Consider the following 19,379-nt stretch of genomic DNA (forward strand, 5'->3'; position numbering starts at 1 on the left):
CTGTGTGGCTTGGCTGCCATCACTCTGGCCTTGAAAGATGATGATGGTGGTGCTGATGCTGCTGACAGCAGTTCATATATAATGAGCCCTTATTATATGCCGGGCCCTACGTCAAGCACATCAATTACACTATTGCATACAATCCTCCAAACGCCCCGCTGGAGTTGGTATTATTGTTGTTCCTATTTTACAGATGAGGAAACTGAGGCAGAAAGATGGATTCACTCGTTTAAGTTCACACAGCCCCAGCTGGGAGTCAACTGCAGGTCTGTTTGACTCTGGAGCCCAGGCTTTCTCAAAGGCGCTCCCTGGAATCAAGAAATTTGGGTTCAAGGACAAAACCCATGAATGCTCGGCTGTGTGGCCTCACGGGAATCATCCGTCTCCATGAGCCTACGTCTCCTCATTTATAAAAGAGATGTAACAGCTCTTGTTTTGCAGGGCTGTTGTGAGGATGCACTAGCCCTTTGCAAATTCTGAAGAGCTCTATCATTGATTAGCCGGTGGCCATTCTCAATAGAAACATTTACCGAGGCTTTGGCACTAGGGGTGAAGACTTCCGGCTCCAGAAGTTTACAGTAGAGATGGAGAAAGGAGATACCCAGGGGCAGAAACAACAAGGTTAGGTACATGTATTCATTCATTCATCCAACGGGAAATTTATCGAACACTTGCTGTGAGCTAGAGAACACACAGGCAATCTGGGTATAATTTCAGATAAGGATAAGTGCTATGCAACTATTAAAACAAGATGATGTGATGGAGAAGAGCATCTGAGCCAAGATCTGAATAGCAAGATGACAATGACACTGGCCAGGCAAGGACTGGGGAGAAAAGCGCTCCAGGCAGAGGGGACAGTTAGTGCAAAGGCCCTGAGGGGGTGTTTGGGACCACAGAGTCCTCTTTTCATAGACTATATCTCAGGGTGCTGGTGCCGAGGGGAACACTCCTATGGGTGGCAATGACGACTTTTCATCTTGCTAGGAGCCCCCCTGGCTGGGACTTGTTCTTTTCGTGGCTCTAATTCTTTCCCTGCACTTCCTCATGCAGGGTTTCAGAAGGACCATTCTGGGGTAGGCAGTGTCCTAAGTGACATGGCAGCGGGTGAAGTCTGGAGCAGGGGTCTGAGTCAAAGCTCATGCCACCGTCACCTTAGCCCCCAAGGCCCAGCTCTCGGATCCCGGCTGCCCCAGCTGCCCCCGGGGCCATCCCTACAGAACAGAAGCACTGGGGCCTCCACCCCCATCGCCTGGCTCCACATACCTTCTTCTCATCCACTCTCTCGGGGGCCGACTTGAGCTTCTTCATGAGCAGAGGGTCCAGCACCTGAAATCTTCGGCGGAACTGAGTGAGCCCCATGTGGTCAGCGTAGCCTGGGGTGGGGGGAGCAGAAGAACAAGGAATCCAAGTGAGAAGCCCAGCCCAGGGGTCCAGGGGTCTGCTCCCAGCCTTGCTGCTCACTGTGTGCCCTCACGTCTTAGGGCCTCAGTCTCCCCATTTGCTAATTTAAGAAATTGGGTTCAATCAGCATTTCCCAACTGCATTCCCCAGAACAAGGACCCTATAAAAGGCTCCAATGAAAGTTTGAAAAAGCTGCCCCCTCATCTGCTTCTCCGAAGGTCACAATCTGTGTGAGCACTGACGTCAAAGGCTCCAGACCCTCTGCAGGGGGTTTGCCCCGATTAGCTTCGCTTAACCCAGAGTTCTCCAAACCTGCTGGACCATGGAAAAAAAATTTTGTTTGGTTTAATACTTTTTACCGCCCCACAGACCACATGTGGGAAATGCTGCATCAGACGGTATCTACATGTTAAATCTAACATGTAGGATGGACACAGCTGCACCCTTCGGTGTGGGAAGCGGCACCTGAAAAGCTCCTGAGAGAAGGTGGCGTCTGAGCTGGCCTGTGAAGGGCCGTGAGAGCATGCCAGCGGATTTGGTGCGGGAGGGGTCCAGGCAGAGGAGCCACGGCAGGAAGACGCAAGGCTTGTTTCACAGTCATCGCAAAAGCAGTTACTGAGCTTTTATGTGTGCAAGACACGAGGATAACAACTTCCTTGTGTTACAGACACTCTGGGGACTGTATTATTACACCCATTATGTAGATTGGAAATTGAGGCCCAGAGAGTTCCAGTCACGTAGCCCAAAGTGAAGTCAACCCTAACTCTCCCAGATGGGATCCAAACCCAGACAGAGATGATAACGAATCCAGTGAGAGTAACCAACAATGAGGTGAAAGACAAGCAGGGACTGGGCCCCCAAGGAACTTGACATCAAATTCCAGACCTCGAAGCTTGGACTTCATCCTGGATACAAGGGGCGTGGTAGATCCTCAGTTGCCTTAAGAAGACCCCTCAAGTGGCTGGATGGGAGAAGGTCTGGTGAAATCTCACTCCATTTTGAGACTTCACTTTACAATAAGCCAAATGAATGAACCATGAGGAAGAGTCATGGTGGGTACATGTGGCAAATCCATGAAGCCTTCCTGGGGGAAGAGGAGGGTTTCAGGCCAGGTTGGAAGGATGCTGACCGCACAGAGACCCGGGGGCTGGGAGGTTACAGGCCTGTCCTTTTGAGTCAGACTTACTTGGGTTCGTATCTCACATCTGCCCTGATTAGCCCTCTGACCAGCGACAAATGCCCCTATTTCTTTGAGATTCAAGTTCTTCACTTGTCAGATGAGAGTAATAAGATCTCCTGTCACACAGTCACGATGAGGATTAAATCCAATAATGACTGTAATATTGGGCTGGCCAAAAAGTTCGCTCGGGTTTTGCTGTGCCACCCCGAACGAACTTTCTGGTTAACCCAATAAAGGAGGCTAATGTGTTTTGAGCACTTTCCCAGGTCCAGGCACTTTTCTGTTATTCCCTTATTAATTCATCAACCCACTCGACAGCTCTCTGAGACCTGAGCTATCACAGGAGATAAAAGGCAGGCACGATCTAGGGACCTGCCAGTGTCAGCCACAGTCAAGCCCAGGCCAACTGGCTCCAGAGTCCGACCTGTGCCCGCCAGTCCGCCCCATATGTAACGTTCGCTGAGCGTTTACTCTCCTCCAGGCATTGTGCTAAGGGCTCTGTGAGAACAACATCAATTAGTGTGCGTAACCGCAGTGCCCAGCACATCGTAGGTACCTGAGAAACAGCATATGTATGTATGCATCATGCGTGCATGTGTGTATGAATTCAGGCACACCTGACATGTTGCGGGTTCAGTTCCAGACCACTGCAGCAAATCAAACATCGCAATAAAGCATCCCCAAAACTTTCTGGTTTCCCAGTACGTATAAAAGTTATCTTTAGACTATACCATATTCCTTTTTTTCAATTATATACCATATTCCTTTTTAATATTTATTTATCTATTTATTTTGGCTGCACCGGGTCTTAGTTGCAGCACACGGGATCTTTGTTGCGGCATGCGAACTCTTAGTTGCGGCATGCGCGCAGGATCTAGTTCCCTGACTCAGGATCAAACCCGGGCCCCCTGCACTGGGAGCGTGGAGTTTTACCCACTGCACCACCAGGGAAGTCCCTAGACTATTCTATTAAGCATGCAATACCACTACATCTAAAAAACAATGTACATACTTTAATTAAAAAATACTTTATTACTAGTATTTTCCTGTTGAATTTTATAATTATTTTTACTAAAGGGTATTAATTAAATAAGTAAATTGATACACTATAATTCTGTGTTTTTATAAAAATAAATTAATAATTTAAAAAAATACTTTATTACTAAAAAACGTAACCGTCATCTCAGCCCTCAGCGAGTTGTAAATTTTTGCTGGTGGTGGGTTGGAAACATTGCAAGAATTACCAAAATGTGACACAAAGTGAGCAAATGCTGTAGGAAAAAGTGGTGACAACAGACTGGCTTGACACAGGGTTACCACAAACCTTTGATTTGTAAAAAAGTGCACTCTCTGTGAAGCGCGATAAAGCAAAGCACAATAAAACAACATCTGCTCGTGCATACGTTACATGTGCACAGATTCCAAATCATAAATATGTGACACATGTGTATGGATCTTTGTATGCTTGTAAATACTGCTTGTATGGTGTGAGACAGAAGTGACTCAGAGCAGAAAACAATGAGGAGGACTCCCCTGGTGGCGCAGTGGTTAAGAATCCACCTGCCAATGCAGGGTACATGGGGTGAGCCCTGGTCCGGGAAGATCCCACATGCCGCGGAGCAACTAAGCCCGTGCGCCACAACTACAGAGCCTGCGCTCTAGAGCCCGTGAGCCACAACTACTGAGCCCATGTGCCTAGAGCCTGTGCTCCACAACAAGAGAAGCCACCGCAATGTGAAGCCCGTGCACCGCAACGAAGAGTAGCCCCCGCTCGCCACAACTAGAGAAAGCCTGCACAGCAATGAAGACCCAATGCAGCCAGAAATAAATTAATTTAAAAAAAACAACAAGAAAACAATGAGGAAATGAACCAGGTCTGGGAGACAGAAATTTGGGAAGTTATACCACAAGACTTCAACCCTTCACTGAGCTGGAAGCTCCCTCCAAGTCGGGCGGCGCTGAGAACGCAGAGGGCGGACCCGCAGGGAGGAAGGGAACGCTGACCCATGCCTGCACGCAGGGACTCTAACCCACGGGCCAGGATGCCTCCGGCCGGCGGGGCACAATCGATCAGCCACGGGCTGTGACCACCTCGCTCTTCCCGTGCAACAGTATCTGTCTTCTTGTGCCTGTGGTTGCGTGGACCGGTGGGAAAATCAATGTGATGCTGAAGGGAGCAAGGGGCTCATCTTTGCTTCCAGCTGCTCCCGGCTTCTCCGTCAACTACCTCACGCCCAGGGTTCCGTATTAACGCGGTGGGAGGACACGGGGGCAGCGACCACAAGCTGAGGCGTCAGTGACCACAGGAATATTAAACAAATGGGTGCCCACCCAGACTCCCCGCCAGCCCTGCCGCCCCATCCGCTGACTTCGCCTGAGCTGTTTCTGGCTGGGAGGGGAATCCAAGGGGTGGCCTATGGGGTCTCAGAGGCAGAAGAGAATGGGAAAATTTCAGATCAAACTCAACTCATAAGATGAGCTAATGGGGGAACCCTGGTGCATGCTTGCTTTCTCGAATACAGGCCTGACACTTCGTTCCTTTGGCTGAAACCCCTTATTCCCCTATCACTCCATCACCTCCTCAGCTGGACCTGGGAAAGCCAAACTTCCAAAGACAGCATTCACAGGCTGTGTCTCCTGGTGGATCCGCCCCTCATCTCCCATAAACACCCACTCATTCTGAACCCGATTCCCTGAAAACCAAGGCTCCTCCATGCCTCCCTGCCTTTGCATACGGTGATCCCTCAGCCAAGCTCTTCCTATCCCTACACCAGCCAGAGGTGAGCTACCTGCTTCTTTCCAAGACTCAAATAAGACGTTATCTCCTCCAGGAGGTCTTTCCAGTCTCCCTGCTTCCTCCTCTGGGCATCCCCATGTGACACATGCCCTGGTCCCATCATGGACCAAGCTTGTTTCTACACGGATCTCCCAAACCAGGCTGAATGTCTTGAAGACCAAATATTAATCGTTGTGGAAATTTCACCCTCTACTCCAAGGCAAATGCCCCTGAGATGTTTGTTGTTGAAAGGAAGATGAGTAAGACACACCCGTGGCCTTCCAGGAGTTCACAACTAAGTCAGGAAATAAGATGGGCTTTGGACTCAGAGACCTCCGCATAAACCTAGGCTCTGCCGCATCCCGCTGTGTGACCCTAAGCAAGTCCCTTCTCCTCTCTGAGCCTCAGTTTCTTCATCTGTAAAATGGGGTAATCATAGCTCCCCCCTCACAGGGCTGCTGGGCAGTTTCGACGGGATGCTGCATGGAAAGCTCCTGACACACAGCTGATGCTCCTGTTCCTCGGCTGTCACTGGTCCAGGAGCGTGTCCCAGGAGTCAGAGACAAGGTGCTCGCTCCCAGGCTGCCTCTTACCTGCCCTGTGCAGGCGCAGCGCCTCCAGGATGTAGGACCCTGCAAGCTGCACCCGCAGTGCCGGGATGTCCAAGGGCAGGGACCCGCCTGCCCCGGGCTTGTCTCTACCAGGCTGCGGTGGAGTCAGAGACCCCTGCCCGCCTCTGCTCTCCACCACTGGGCTCGGCACCAGGCAGTGGATGAAGTGTAACTGAGACCGTCTGATCACGCTGATCAATGCATCCTAGGACAGAGAGGAGACGGGGCTGTGGTCAGGGCCAGGGTGAGACAGACAGGGGTCTGAACATTCCCCAAATGTATATGCAGTCTGACCTGGGCATCTCTGTGGGGGCCCTATGTCCTACACCAAGGACCTCCTATCCATGGCCTGATTTGTACTAATGAGAAATAAAGGACCTTTATAACAACCCTTATTATAACAGATGGAGAAATTGGGACATGGAGAGGACAAGCGAGCGGCCTAAGGCTGCATGGACCACTCGCCGAAAAGGAAGACTAGAACCCAGGACCTGGTCTGTGGGCTTTTCCAGTATAATATGCTATGAGTCATTTCTTCAAACCAATCCTTCCCACATCCCACCCTCCTGAGCTCAGCCTGACTCAGCCTGACCACTTGTTTTTGGATCAAGGTGTCCAGGTGACATCTTTACAGCCAGTGCTGGATCCTGCCGCCTCCCCTACGGAGAGCCTAGAGGTAAACATGCAGGCCTGCGAGGTGAGGAAGGCAGGCGGGGCTGGTCTGGCCGTGACATTTGTCACCTTGGTCAGGAGGGCAACTGCGGTTCCTGCAAACTTCCTGAAGCGGCTTAAGTTAAACCAAGGAGCTGAGGCTTTGGCCTCAGACTGGGACGGATCACTTTCCACCAAATTTCTTTGCTTCCCTGAGCCTCGGTCTCTTCCTTGGTGAAACGTGGGCGTTGCCCGCCCCTTCAGGCTCGCTGGGGAGCTCAGAGATGATGTGGGTGGGTAAGCCACCCTGGAGGCGGGCAGTGAGGCCACGACTCCACGGGGACAGGGCCCCCACTCACCATCTGAAGCTTGATCTGGGAGCACGGGGCCTTCCTCTTCACCGCGGCCAAGCTGCTGGCAAACGTCCTCCTCACCGTGCTGCTCCTCTGCTGGGCCTGCTGGGAGGTGCCCTCCAGGCCGGCCACGGCCCGGCACACAGGGGACAGCTTGGCCCGGGACTGGAACAGGCCCCTCAGCTCCTCCCTGGCAGGTAGGAGGGGAAAGAGAGAGGTGCTTCAGGGGGCTCACAGGGTGGAGCAAAGGGGACCCCCCTTGCCTCCTGCTAATCTGCCTCCTGAACCCTCCCCTCGAATCATACCCTAACTGCCTACTCTGTTCATGGTCCCTTCTGCCACACAAGCCTTTGCTCGGTGACAAATGTCAGCCCCTTCCTCCGTGCCTCTCTCCCTCCCCTGACCTCAGAGCAGCTTTCCTTCTACTGGACATTTCCGTCACCTATGTACCTGCAGGAATTCTACCCCGCCTGCACTTCCTTAGAGGCAAAATCATCTCGGTTATCCCGAGAACAGGTCCAGTACACAGCAGGTGCTTACTGTGCTTGTTGTCGAACAGACAGCCTGAGCGCCAGGCAGACCCTACTGCGCCCTAGGAGGAAGCGGGGGCCCAGAGGAGGACCCGTGCCTCTCTGGTTGCACCAGCCCATCCCCTCCAGTGGACACCTGCGGGCACCTTCCATCGCTCCCTGCAAGTCTGGGCCCCACCCCGGTCCCAGCCCTCAAGACCCATTATCCACCCGCCTCTACGCCTACCCGACTGTCCAATATTAAGGAAATGAGTCTTGCCAGCTGCACCAAGGGTGCTGAGAGAGGTTAGCTGCATGGCAGAGCGCACAGCCTAACATGGCTCGAATACACTCACGCTGAAATAAAAATCTGGGGAGGGAGCAGTGGGGGGCGTGAAGCCCCTGGAAGCAGCAGCCCTGAGAGCGAAGGATGTCGGCACCAAGCCCTGGTACAGGGAGAGAAGGTCGGGCCCACAGCCCTGACCCCTGCACGAGGACTGTCCCAACTGTGGGGTTGGGAGACCTGACTTCTGGTCTCCAATTCACTTTGTGCCTTGGGCAGTCACGTGTCCTCTTTGGACCTCCACTCCGTATATATAAAGCGAAAGCTGAGTGGGCATGAGAACCTCCTGGGAAGCCCCACCTGAGAGACTAGATGGGCCCAGGAATGAGAAAGCGACACCAGCAGTCCTGGTGCATCAGCGACCTTGGCTGCAGAACCGCATGCTAAGAAAAAGCACCGTTTGCTCTCAAAATCACCAACGCTTGGCTCTCAAGCCTGCAAGACACCCTGCTGGGATTTACCTCCAACCTGCCGTGCTCTCTCACCTCCAAGCACACGCTGCTCCTTTTCCCCAGAACGTCCCCCACTCACCAGGCCATCTGATCAACCAAGGTGTGCCGCCCTTCCCTAACCCTACACCCCTCACTCAGCGTGAGCCATGGGATTTTAGAGCAGAAGGGAAATTTACAAGGCCACAAGACGTGTGCTGAGGGCCAGCTATGAACCAGGCTCCTTAACAAGCCATCTGTTACGTTACATCACCAAAGCCTGACAGCACACGTGTAAGCTTGGTGGCATCATTCCCATTTCTCAGATTGTGAAACTGTGACCCAGCTCACGCAGTTTGAAAAAGGGAAAAGCAGCATTTGTACATTTGCCTGACTCCAGAGCTGTGCAACATGGCCTTGCCCGACAAACCCTTATGTCATGATGGAAAAAGCGAGAAACCCAGAGGAGGGAAAGGGACTGCCCACAGTCACCCAGGTGACACGGGGCAGGGATGGAACTTGACCCAGGTCTGCTGGCTCCCCACACAGCCCTCCATGTGCTCTTTACCCTTCCTTCTGCCCCATCCCCTGACTTGATCTCTCTCCAAGAGCTGTGCGCCCCTGAGCCCCCCCAGACACAGGCTTTCCAAACAACTCTGACCACCTAGACCCAAATCGTATCCCGGCTCTGCCACTTTTTTCTTTTGCTATGTGATCAAAGGCGAACCACTTGGCCTCCTGGGGCCTCAATTTTCTCATCTATAAAATGGGCCCAGGGATACAGTTGTTGTAAGAATTTTAAAAATGCTTATAAAGCATTCACCCTGATGCCAGGTGCATAGCAGGCGGTTAGTAAATGTTGTGGTCTGAGCTTCACTCGCGCGCGCGCACACACGCACACGCGCGCACACACACACACACACACACACAACAAGCATTTCCCAATAGCTCTTTGAAGTCAAAGCAGCCCTCTGCTAGCACTTCTGAGCAGAGCAGTCAAGAAATGCAGTGAGCTTTTTTTAATGCTACAAAACATTATCACTTTGGTTTTACGACCCCCTAGTTTGAAGATGTCCATAGAAGTCCTTCCAGTCACATCATCTACCAGATACTTGATGAAAGGCCAGAAGCCAAAATAAGAAGTCACAGCTTCCTAGCTTTTGTTCCACTTCCCCAGAAGGCCAGCTTTTCTCCTCAGCTGGACTCAGGCTGGCCCTGGGAGACACTGAACTGCTCCTATTTGAGTCCGGGTCTTTGCGACATTAGGGAGGGGTTCCTGTACTGCTCTCCATCACTGCGTTGCTGTGACTTCACGGCCCCAGCACCTCGAATGCCCCAGCCCGTCCCAAGCCCTGGCCAGGCTCACCTCTTCGACTGCTGCAGGATCTGGGGGGCGTCCAGGGCCGAAAGATTAGGCTTGGCCCTGTGGAGCCAGCCCGTGAGGTCATAGCGCACGGGGTCGTGTCCCAGCTGGTGGGCGATCTCGCACTGCAGGGGCTGCTCACAGGTCCGGAGGGCAGAGGTCCCTGAAAGCAGATACAGGGCATGAGTCTTGGGACCTGGTGGGGACACTCTGTCATCACTTGGCATCACTGAGAACACGCTTTTCCCATTTTAATATGTTCCAACCTAGCTGAAGCTACCAGTTCTGGGCACCCATATTTCCCCTGCTTTGTGCATTTATGTGCATTACATCCAACCTCGATTCTGTTCCTCCTTGCTTTCTTAAACCCAGGATACCTGTTTTTCCCAACTACCATCAGCACACACAATCTCCATGATTTTTACCATATCCATGTTATCACCTGGGCTATTATTTACTTAATGTTTTCTTTCAATCAACTCACATTTTTACTGGTAAAATGTATTTATACAGAAGCATTATACTGCAGATTTGGTGTGCCAGCCATATTTATTTTCTGATATTTGTGGAAATAAATACGCAATTATTAAATAATTTGAAAATGTGTGTGTGTACCACCTGAAATTGTCTTGAATACCAGCTACCAAATAAATGCACAGCATATTCTTGGGAGATGCTGGCAGACACCTGGTTCCAAGGGACAGAGCGGGAGAAACAAATGGACTTGGAGTTGAGAAGACCTGTGTTCCAATCCTGACTTGACCATGTATCACAGTGGGACAGGGGCCAAGCCACCTACATTTCAGAGCCTCAGTCTCCTCCTCTCCAAAATGTGGATTAGATAACACATGTCTCCCAGGGCGGCATAAGGTCTGACGGAGATAAGGGGTGTGGAGTCCTTTGGTGGGCGCCAGAGCAGTCTCTCGGGAAGCAGCACTTAGTGGGCGTCGCTGCCATTTCCTGCACTGAACCCTGTGCTGATGTTCTGGAATCACAAGAGGTTGGCCTTCACGTCCCCAGAGCCCAGCGTCATGGCTGGCACGTGACTGGAGTCTGGAAGTGCTTGTGGAATGAATGAATGGATGGATGGATGGATGGATGAATTCCTGATCATTTTTCATATCACTCCCATTGCAGTGATGCTCTCAGGCTGAGTAACGGCTCCAGACCAATTATTATCAGAAGGTGTAGTACCATCTCGGTTCTCGTATCTACTCTGAATGATCTTCCTACATTTTCTCATCCCGTGATTGTCAATGGGCCAACATGTATCCAGGATCTCGACTGCCTCCCTTAAATCTTAGTTTGCTTCCTCTACACTTCACTGAGCTAAGAAACGAAGGACCTGCGTTTCTTAGAACTCTGCACAAAATAAACAAAGTCCGAGAGTCTTCAGGTTCTGCTAAGTAAGGGGCATGGATTCTGCCGTCTGTTTGGCTGCTTGGAAATCCTTTGTGCTCACTTCCTGGACCTCCTCTACGTTCTGGATCATTAAAGTTACCAGAAAGGCACACTTCTGGTTAAGTGAAGTATCACTGCGTCAAGAGTGACCCATGAGCCCTTCAGAGCCGTGCAGTCCCTGCCCTTCCATTGAGAGAAGAGCGAGGGACTTCCCTGGCAGTCCAGTGGCTAAGACTCCGTGCTTCCAATGCAGGGGACCCGGGTTCAATCCCTGGTTGGGGAACTATGATCCCACATGGCACGCAGTGCAGCCAAAAGATTAAAGAATGAGAGAGAGAAGAGCAAGGGACAGAGCAGACACTCGGCCCTGGGACATACGTCCCCGACTCCCTGCAACGCTGCAGGTGTCTGTTTGCAAGGCTGCCTCCCTGCCCTGGACCGGAAGCAATGTGAGGGCAGGGGTCATGTCCATTCAGCATGATGTCCAGCAGCTAGCACAGAGTTTGCTTCGAATGATGACCCCAAGGGCATCTGGGGAGGGGGAGGAGGCCCAGAGTGAAGAAAGGCTGCTCATGTGTGCTAAGCCCTGGCCACCCTCCATCACTCAGTCCTCGCTCTGGTCTGTGATGTAAGCGTCACTGGCGCCCAGCATGCACCTTAGGTGAGAGACAACATACAGCGAGCTGGGTCAGCCAGAAAGCCCCACGTGTTCTGCTTGAGTGAACGTTCCCATTAAACGTTGGGACGATGATAAGAGCTAATCAGAAAGCCCTAGAGGCAAAATATACATATATATTTTTAATACTGAAATGTCTGAGTTAATGTGTCTATCTCAGTCGGTCCAGACAAGATCTCTCCCCTGGGAACCGAGAGCCTTGCAGCATCCTGCTCGGGGTGTCCGGGACCGGCATGGTCAGGCCTCGCAGGGAAAGGACAGGGGCCGAGGGCCCTGCCCCAGCCACACCCTACACGACACTTTCCACTTCTGACCCTACTCTCTGTGTCTTTAGCTGAAACATCAGGACGAAAACATTCCATTCGAGAACTCCATTTCATTCGATTCTGGATCACCAGTGTGACTGGAGCAGAGCAAGCGAGGGGTGGGGAAGAGAAGATGGCAGGTATCCACGGGGGCCCTGCTATGCTCCAGGCACTGGGGAGACAGCAGAGAACAAGACAGGGGCACCCCGCACCCTCGGGGCGTACTGGGTGGTTGGGGGATTGACGAGAAGCAAGCAAACGGGTCACCAAACATCCCAGAGCCCAAAAGGGGCCCTGAAGGAAACAAGCAGGGCGTCTTGTGATGGGACAACGTGGCTGAAGAGGGGACAGCTACAGACAGGGGTCGGGGAGGCCTCTGAGGACAGCCCTCGCGCAGGGAGCTGAGGGAGCATGTACAAACGCTTCTAGGCGCACACAAGCTCCTCCGTGCTCACACCGGCCCCCAGGGTTATCACCATCTTACAGACGGGAGAGGGAGGCGATTTCCCAGAACTCACACGCATTGCAACTAACTAGTGGAGCAGGAGTCCAACCCAGGTCTCTGGGGTCCAAAGCCTGGGTGGGCTTTTAACAGATCTGCCTCCCGGCTTCCTGTGGGTCTACCGTCCCCCGGAAAAATAAAAACCATTCCAGAACCCTGGAGACATTTCCTGCAGACAGAGGCTCCTTTCATAACCTGGAGAAGGGTCAGGGCTCTGGCTGGCCCTCTGAGTGAGGCCTCCCGGGCGCAGCGCCAGCTCCGTTCTCTGTGCCTATGGGGCCCCGGTCAGCCACATGGCTTCTCCAAGGCCCCAGATGCCCCCGGGAGGTGGGGCGTAGTGGAGCACACAATGCCCAGCTCAGACTAAGGGCTCCACAAATGGCAGTTTCATCTGCCCCTCCATCCCCGTTCGCTGGCTGGCAGAGGCGGACGTACCTCAGAAAACAGAGGTGACCTTCAGGAACAGAGATGACCGCTGGCAGCATCACATGGAGCACTAGGGCCCCCTCCGCACCCCCGGCGGAGGCAGTCCAGGGCTGCGCTATGACTGCCCCAGGCGCCGGGCACTTTGCTTTCATGAGCCCCTTCCTTGCTCTATTTCCATATATATAGATATAGATATAGAGAGATATGTATTGTGTGTGTGTATACATGTGTGTATACAAATACATATACATACACACAAATTACATTTCACGACTGTTGGTATAAAAGCAAATAGATTAATATTAGTAATATATAAGTGTATTATATTAGCTTACTACGGCTGCCATGACAAAGTACCACAGACTGGGTGGCTTAAACAACAGAAGTTAATTTTCCCACACTTCTGGAGGCTGGAGGCTGGAAGCCCAAGATCAAGGGGTCGCCAGCAGGGCTGGTTTCATTGAGGCCTCTCTCCTTGGCTTGGAGGTGGCTGCCTTCTCCCTGCATCTTTCCTCTGTGCATGTCTGTGTCCTAGTCTCTTCTCCTGAGGACCAGTCATATGAAATTAGGACCCACCTCAATGACCTTATTTAACCGTTATTACCTCTTTGAAGACCCTGTATCTATATAAAGTCACATTCCGGGGTGCTAGGGGTTAGGAATTCAATATGTAAATTTTTTTGCAGGGGGAATACAATTCAGTCCATAACATGTACTTAACCTAAACGTTCATTTTTTCTTTTTTTTTTTTTTTTTTTGCGGTACGCGGGCCTCTCACTGCCGTAGCCTCTCCCATTGCGGAGCACGGGCTCCGGACGCGCAGGCTCAGCGGCCATGGCTCACGGGCCCAGCCGCTCCGCGGCATGTGGGATCTTCCCGGACCGGGGCACAAACCCGTGTCCCCTGCATCGGCAGGCGGACTCTCAACCACTGCGTCACCAGGGAAGCCCCTTTTCTTCTACTCTTAACAGAAATCAAAAGACTTTCACGGGCCGCTAAGAGTACCACGGGCCCCAGGCACTGCCCCTCTTGCCTGGGGGAGGAGTCGGCCCTGGGCAAGTCGCCGCAGACCCAAGCTCTCCGGGAGCCATCGGGGTATTAACGCTCTGGGCACGGTCCAGGGAGAGCGGCTGGAGCCAGCAGGTGGTACTGCTGTTTCTGCTGCTGTCAGCAAATCCAGCGCAGGAGTGCTGGCGGTGTATCCCGGACAGAGGCCCCAGCCCAGCGGCACTGAGAGCTGTCACATGTCTTTCTCCAACTCTTCCTCCCAATTTCTCATAAGCCACTCCAGTCAGACGGTCACCCGCAACGCTCCCATTGGAGTCGTACCTGTCTTGGTGGTCAGTGACCTCCACACAGGCTAAGTCAGTGCAACTCCTCAGCCATGCCTCACTCGACCTTTCAGGAGCATTCAACTCGGTTGGTCCGTCCCTCCTCCTGCGGCTTCCAGAGTGCCACATCCTCCCACTCCCCTCCTCCAGCCCCGGCCACTCCTCCCCGGCCACTTTTGCTGGACACAAGCTTTGTCCCTGGCCCCTTGACCTTGGAACGTCCCAGGGCTGAATCCCTGGCCATTTTCACTGCCAACCCTCATTCCTTTAGTGATCTAAACCAGAACTGTGGTCCTCAACATCTTACAGATTTTTTTTTTTTTTTTTTTTTTGCTTTATCATATATCTCCTCTGCTAGAATATCAGTCCCTTGGGGTGAAGATTTTTGTTTCGTTCACAGATGTATTTCCTGGCCTAGGGCAGTGGCCACCACATTTTAGGTGCTCCTGAAATATCTGTTGAATGAACCAGTGAATGAATGACCCCACATCCTGACCACCATGTCGCTTAGGACCTAAAAGACCTCAGAGTGTATTTGTCTTCTTACATGCCTGGGGCTGCCCAGGTGAGGGGGGCTCAGAGATTTAGATCCAGACAAGGCTTGTGTTGAACCTGCCTTCTGACACTCACCCTCTGCGTGATCTCAGACAAGCGTCTCTGCAAGCCTCTCTCTGGAGCTCACTTTCCTCATCCTGGGGGGTAAGAATATCGATCCCCCAATACGTGAGAGAATTCTACCAGACGCTGCACGAAGCTCAGAGCACGGGCCCCCCGTGGAGTGCAGACAGCATTCCTCCAGCTCGTGCATCCACAGGGGTGATCTTCTTGGTCGCATCAACAGCCTCGGCCTCATCAATGACGTCACACCTGGCCGCTGATGACGAAGCTCCTCAGGTACATCCTCTCACCCAGTCACAGCAGTGGAAATTCTGGTGAAAGGGAGGCCAGGGCGAGCTCCAACCCCATTGCTCGAGACTACATGAGATTTGTTCGGTGCCACGTTGGTGAAAGTACGAATAGCCGGACTTGAACTTGAGGCTGACACGTGCCAAACCCTGTGGTCTCTGATTTCGCTGTCCCAGCTCGAAGTGTCCATCTCGCCTCACACTTTTCCTCCTGCCAATCCAGCCCATCACCCAGTGCTGGGGACGCTGCCTGCTCGGTACCTCCATAGTCCGCCCACCTCCCCGGGGCAGGCAGCTCCGCTCTCACCTCCCTGGCCTCCTTCCTATCGTGTCTCCACGCTGCAGTCTGGGTGAACTTCCTAGAACATGAATCTGACCGTACCCGCCACTGCCTAGAATCCTTCATGGCTTCTCATTGCTCTTGGGTTAAGACCAACGTTTTCTGTGAGGCCTGCAAGGGCTTGAGGTCTGAGCCCAGATGACATCTCCTGCCTTGTCCTGTACTGCGCTCCCTGCCCTCTGTCAGATTTACCTGCACACCGGCCCCCCGAGGGCCCCCGGCTCCCAGAGAAATGAGGTCTGCCTGCTGCCCACCACCAAACCCCAGCCTGCCATCTCAGGCTCAGCGGCCACACACGTGCTTATGTGTTAGCCTGTCATCTCCCCCTGTCCCCGACTCCCCCCAGCAAGGACACGGAGCCCATCAGTGCATTTGTTGCCATATAGAATGGTACCCAGCACACGGTAGCTGCTCAGGACACTTGAGGAATACGTGAACGAATGAACACACAGATGAACGAAAGCACACCCAGGCACACGCACAGACGTTCCTGCACTCAGACTCCCCACCCTGCCGTGCAGGCCTCATCGGGGCGTTGACAAAGACAGATTCAACCCCAGGCTGGACTCAGCACCCCACCCCGACTCGCTCCCTCACCTTCAGCGCCTTTCTTCTCAAAGGTGGCACAGAGGCGCTCGAGCACCACGCTGTCCCCGGAGCCCTCCACCTGGACCTCCTCATCCAGGAGACAGAAGAGGCCCCTGGCGTCCTCAGCACCTCCTCCGGCTGGCAAGCGGACCTGGCAGATCAGGATACACTGAGGAGTCCTGATCCCCTGACGGAGGCCAGGCCTGGGTTTCCCTTCCCACCCGTGGGAGTTGGGGGCACCTGCCTCCCAGGCATCACAGGCCTAGATCCACACTCCCTACACCCCACACTCCCACTCACTGCAAGACTCTCAGTGTCGAAGCCACAAAACTAACAGCCTCTTGGTTACAAGGGGTCCAGATCCTGCCTGTCTTCATTTCCAGGGTGACCTTGGGCAACGTAACTGCACCTCTCTGAGCCTCATTTTTCCTCTTTTGCAAGATGGAGAGTGGTAATACTTTCCTCCGAGGGCTGTCGTGAGGGTTTAATAAGGGCAAGCACTCTATAAACTACACATCTCTGGCTCCACACAGGCAGCTGGTCTATTCGTGCACAGCCAAACATGAAAGGATTAATCCCATCTGCATCACTTCCTCTTAGAAGTCTTCGTACTTTTTTAAACTAAAATCTTGAGGAGAAAAAAAAAGTTCCCAAAGCATGTCTTAGAGAAGGTGAAGTTGGTTCAGGGGCACAGACGCGGAATTCTAAATCTAGCTCCCAGCGTCAGAGACCATCCAGGCGACCCTGAAGCTTTGCATACGGGAAACTGAAAGAGGCCTGGAGAGTCTGCGGGACTCATCTGAGGGCCCACAGCGGGCTGACACATCTGAAAATGGTGCCAAGTGGTTAAAGTGGGAATGTGATGCATATGATGGCCAACGGTCCCAGTGCGCCTGGGGCCAGGGGCTTCCCAGGACGTAAGGATTTCAGTGCTGAGGCCAGCAAAGTCCCTGACAAATCAGCACAGCTGGTCACCCTAATTCAGGAATATTAGTCCACACCCCGCTGACAGGGGTCCAGAGAGGGGAAGGGACACGTCCAGGGTCACATGGAGAGGCCCAGGGGCAGAAGTGGACCTGGATCCCAGGTATCCTGAATCTTCACCTTGGCCTTATTTGCTGGGGTTGAAACCTACAGTCAACCCATCCCCAGAAGGCAGCTGTTCCAGCCACTGCCCAGGGGGCCCAGGGATGCCATGGTCCTTCCCCTCCTTGCACTGCCCGGGTGGTCCCTTCAGGCCTGCCCCTCCCAGGTGAGGAAGCAGGACGGGGACGGGGAACCAGCCGAGAGGTAGCAGCAGGAAGAGGTACCAGCAGGAAGTAGCAGCAGGTGTGAGGGGCCGGCTGGGCGCACAGACTGAGAGCGCTTTGCAGGGGCAGGCACAGCCTGCTGCGAGCCCAGAGAAGCCAAGGGACCAGGACAAGGTGTCCAAGTGCAGGAGAGACGCAACCTGCGGGACACCTACTGTATGCCACACACCCTGCAGGGGCTTTACGTGCCAGATACCACAGGCGTTCACGACAACCCAGGGGACACCATCTATCGTTCCCACTTGGGTGATGAGGAAGCTGAGGCTTGGAGAGGTTAAGTGACGTGCCCAAGGTCACCAAGATCGGACCGGAGCCCAGCAAGTTCCATGGCCCAAGCACTCTCACACCAAGATGCGCAATGGCCGAGGGCAGCTCTGGTTGAGCATAGGTGCAGATCTGGGGTCAGCACAGTGGGTTCTGGGGCTGGGGAAAGGGAGATAACGACTCAGGTCTCCCCCAAACTAAAGCCTGTCTGCCTCCAAGAAGCTCAAGGGCCTGGATCCACCATCGCCCCCGCTCTCCATCCCCCAGGGGCCCCTATGGTCGCAGTCTCTGCTGGGCACAGCACCTTCCTCTGGACACCCGAACTTTCCAGGTGACAGGGCTGGAGACCACTGGGCACCGGCCCTGGACTCCCCTCAGCTCAGACCACAGTCCAGGTGTGGGTGCGTTCTAAGACGCAGACTCAGGTTCTCAACCTGATGGGATTTAAATATTCTTTGCCCAGGCCACACCCCCCAGACCAATCAACGCAGAATCAGGGAGTGGGTCCCAGGCGTCGGTGTTTTTAACAATCCCTGGGTCATGCTAGGTGCAGGCAGTTTTGAGATCTAGTAGCAGTTTTGAGATCTAGTAGCTCAAATCTGCCAGGATCTCTAAAAGGGCCGTGCGACACCTGAGAGGCCGTGTTACCTGCGAAGGACTCTGGTCCACAGCAGCCACCGTGGTCCCCAGGGATGGCTCCGGGAGCTCAAACTGCACAGGAACATCCTCCTAGAGAGCCACAGAAGTTCAGCATTAGCTCCTTCCACGAGCTGAAGGGGAAGACACTTCTGAAGGAGCAAAGAAAAGTGAGGACTTCCATCGTCACACCTTGGCCATTTTTTTTTTTTTTTTTTGCGGTACGCGGGCCTCTCACTGCTGTGGCCTCTCCCGCTGCAGAGCACAGGCTCCGGACACGCAAGCTCAGCGGCCATGGCTCACGGGCCCAGCCGCTCCGCAGCATGTGGGATCTTCCCGGACCGGGGCACGAACCCGTGTCCCCTGCATCGGCAGGCGAACTCTCAACCACTGCACCACCAGGGAAGCCCCAAGGCCATTTTTTATTATTATTTTTTAATCGTGGTAAGAGTAGACATGGCATAAAATTTAACATTTAAATCATTTTTAAGTGCACAGTTCATTGGTGTAAAGTACATTCACACCGTTGTGTAACTGTCACCACCATCCATCTCCAAAACGTTTCTTACCTTGCAAAACTGAAACTCTGCACCCATTAAACACCAACTCCCCATTTCCCTCTCCTTATTTCTGTGTCTATGAATCTGACTCCTATAAATACCTCGTAGGAAGAGAATCGTACAGGATTTGTCCTTTTGTGACTGGATTATTGCACACTTAGCACAATGTCCTCAAGGTTCATCCAGTCGTAGCATGTGTCAGAATTTCCTTCCTTTTTATGGTTGAATAATAGCCCCTTGTGTGAAGAGATCACATTTCTTTATCCATTCATCCACTGATGGACACTCGGGTTGCTTCTACCTTTTGGCTATTACAAACGATACTGCTGTGAACATAGGCATACAAATATCTCTTCGAGACCTTGCTTGAAATTCTTCTGGGTAGATACCCAGAAGTGGAATTGCTGGATCAAATGATAGTTCTATTTTTAATTATCTGAGAAAACACCATACTGTATTCCACAGCAGCTGCACCATTTTTATTGTGCACAAGGGTTCCAGCTTCTCTACATCCTCCCCA

General features: G+C 52.9%; 1 protein-coding gene across 2 annotated transcripts in view; it reads right to left on the bottom strand.

Moving 5' to 3' along the window:
* The window catches only part of MYO18B (myosin XVIIIB), a 235,791-nt gene that overhangs the window by 145,035 nt on the left and 71,377 nt on the right, over positions 1-19,379 (bottom strand). For both annotated transcript variants that reach the window (XM_060122034.1, XM_060122033.1), the window contains 6 exons: positions 18,312-18,392; positions 16,099-16,240; positions 9,619-9,778; positions 6,979-7,162; positions 5,951-6,173; positions 1,264-1,373 (listed from right to left, as the gene is read on the bottom strand). In XM_060122034.1, the coding sequence (XP_059978017.1) occupies positions 1,264-1,373; positions 5,951-6,173; positions 6,979-7,162; positions 9,619-9,778; positions 16,099-16,240; positions 18,312-18,392 (900 nt within the window). The remainder of the gene's footprint in view (positions 1-1,263; positions 1,374-5,950; positions 6,174-6,978; positions 7,163-9,618; positions 9,779-16,098; positions 16,241-18,311; positions 18,393-19,379) is intronic.

This window comes from Lagenorhynchus albirostris, chromosome 14, assembly GCF_949774975.1.
Source record: "Lagenorhynchus albirostris chromosome 14, mLagAlb1.1, whole genome shotgun sequence".
Taxonomy (NCBI): Eukaryota; Metazoa; Chordata; class Mammalia; order Artiodactyla; family Delphinidae; genus Lagenorhynchus; species Lagenorhynchus albirostris.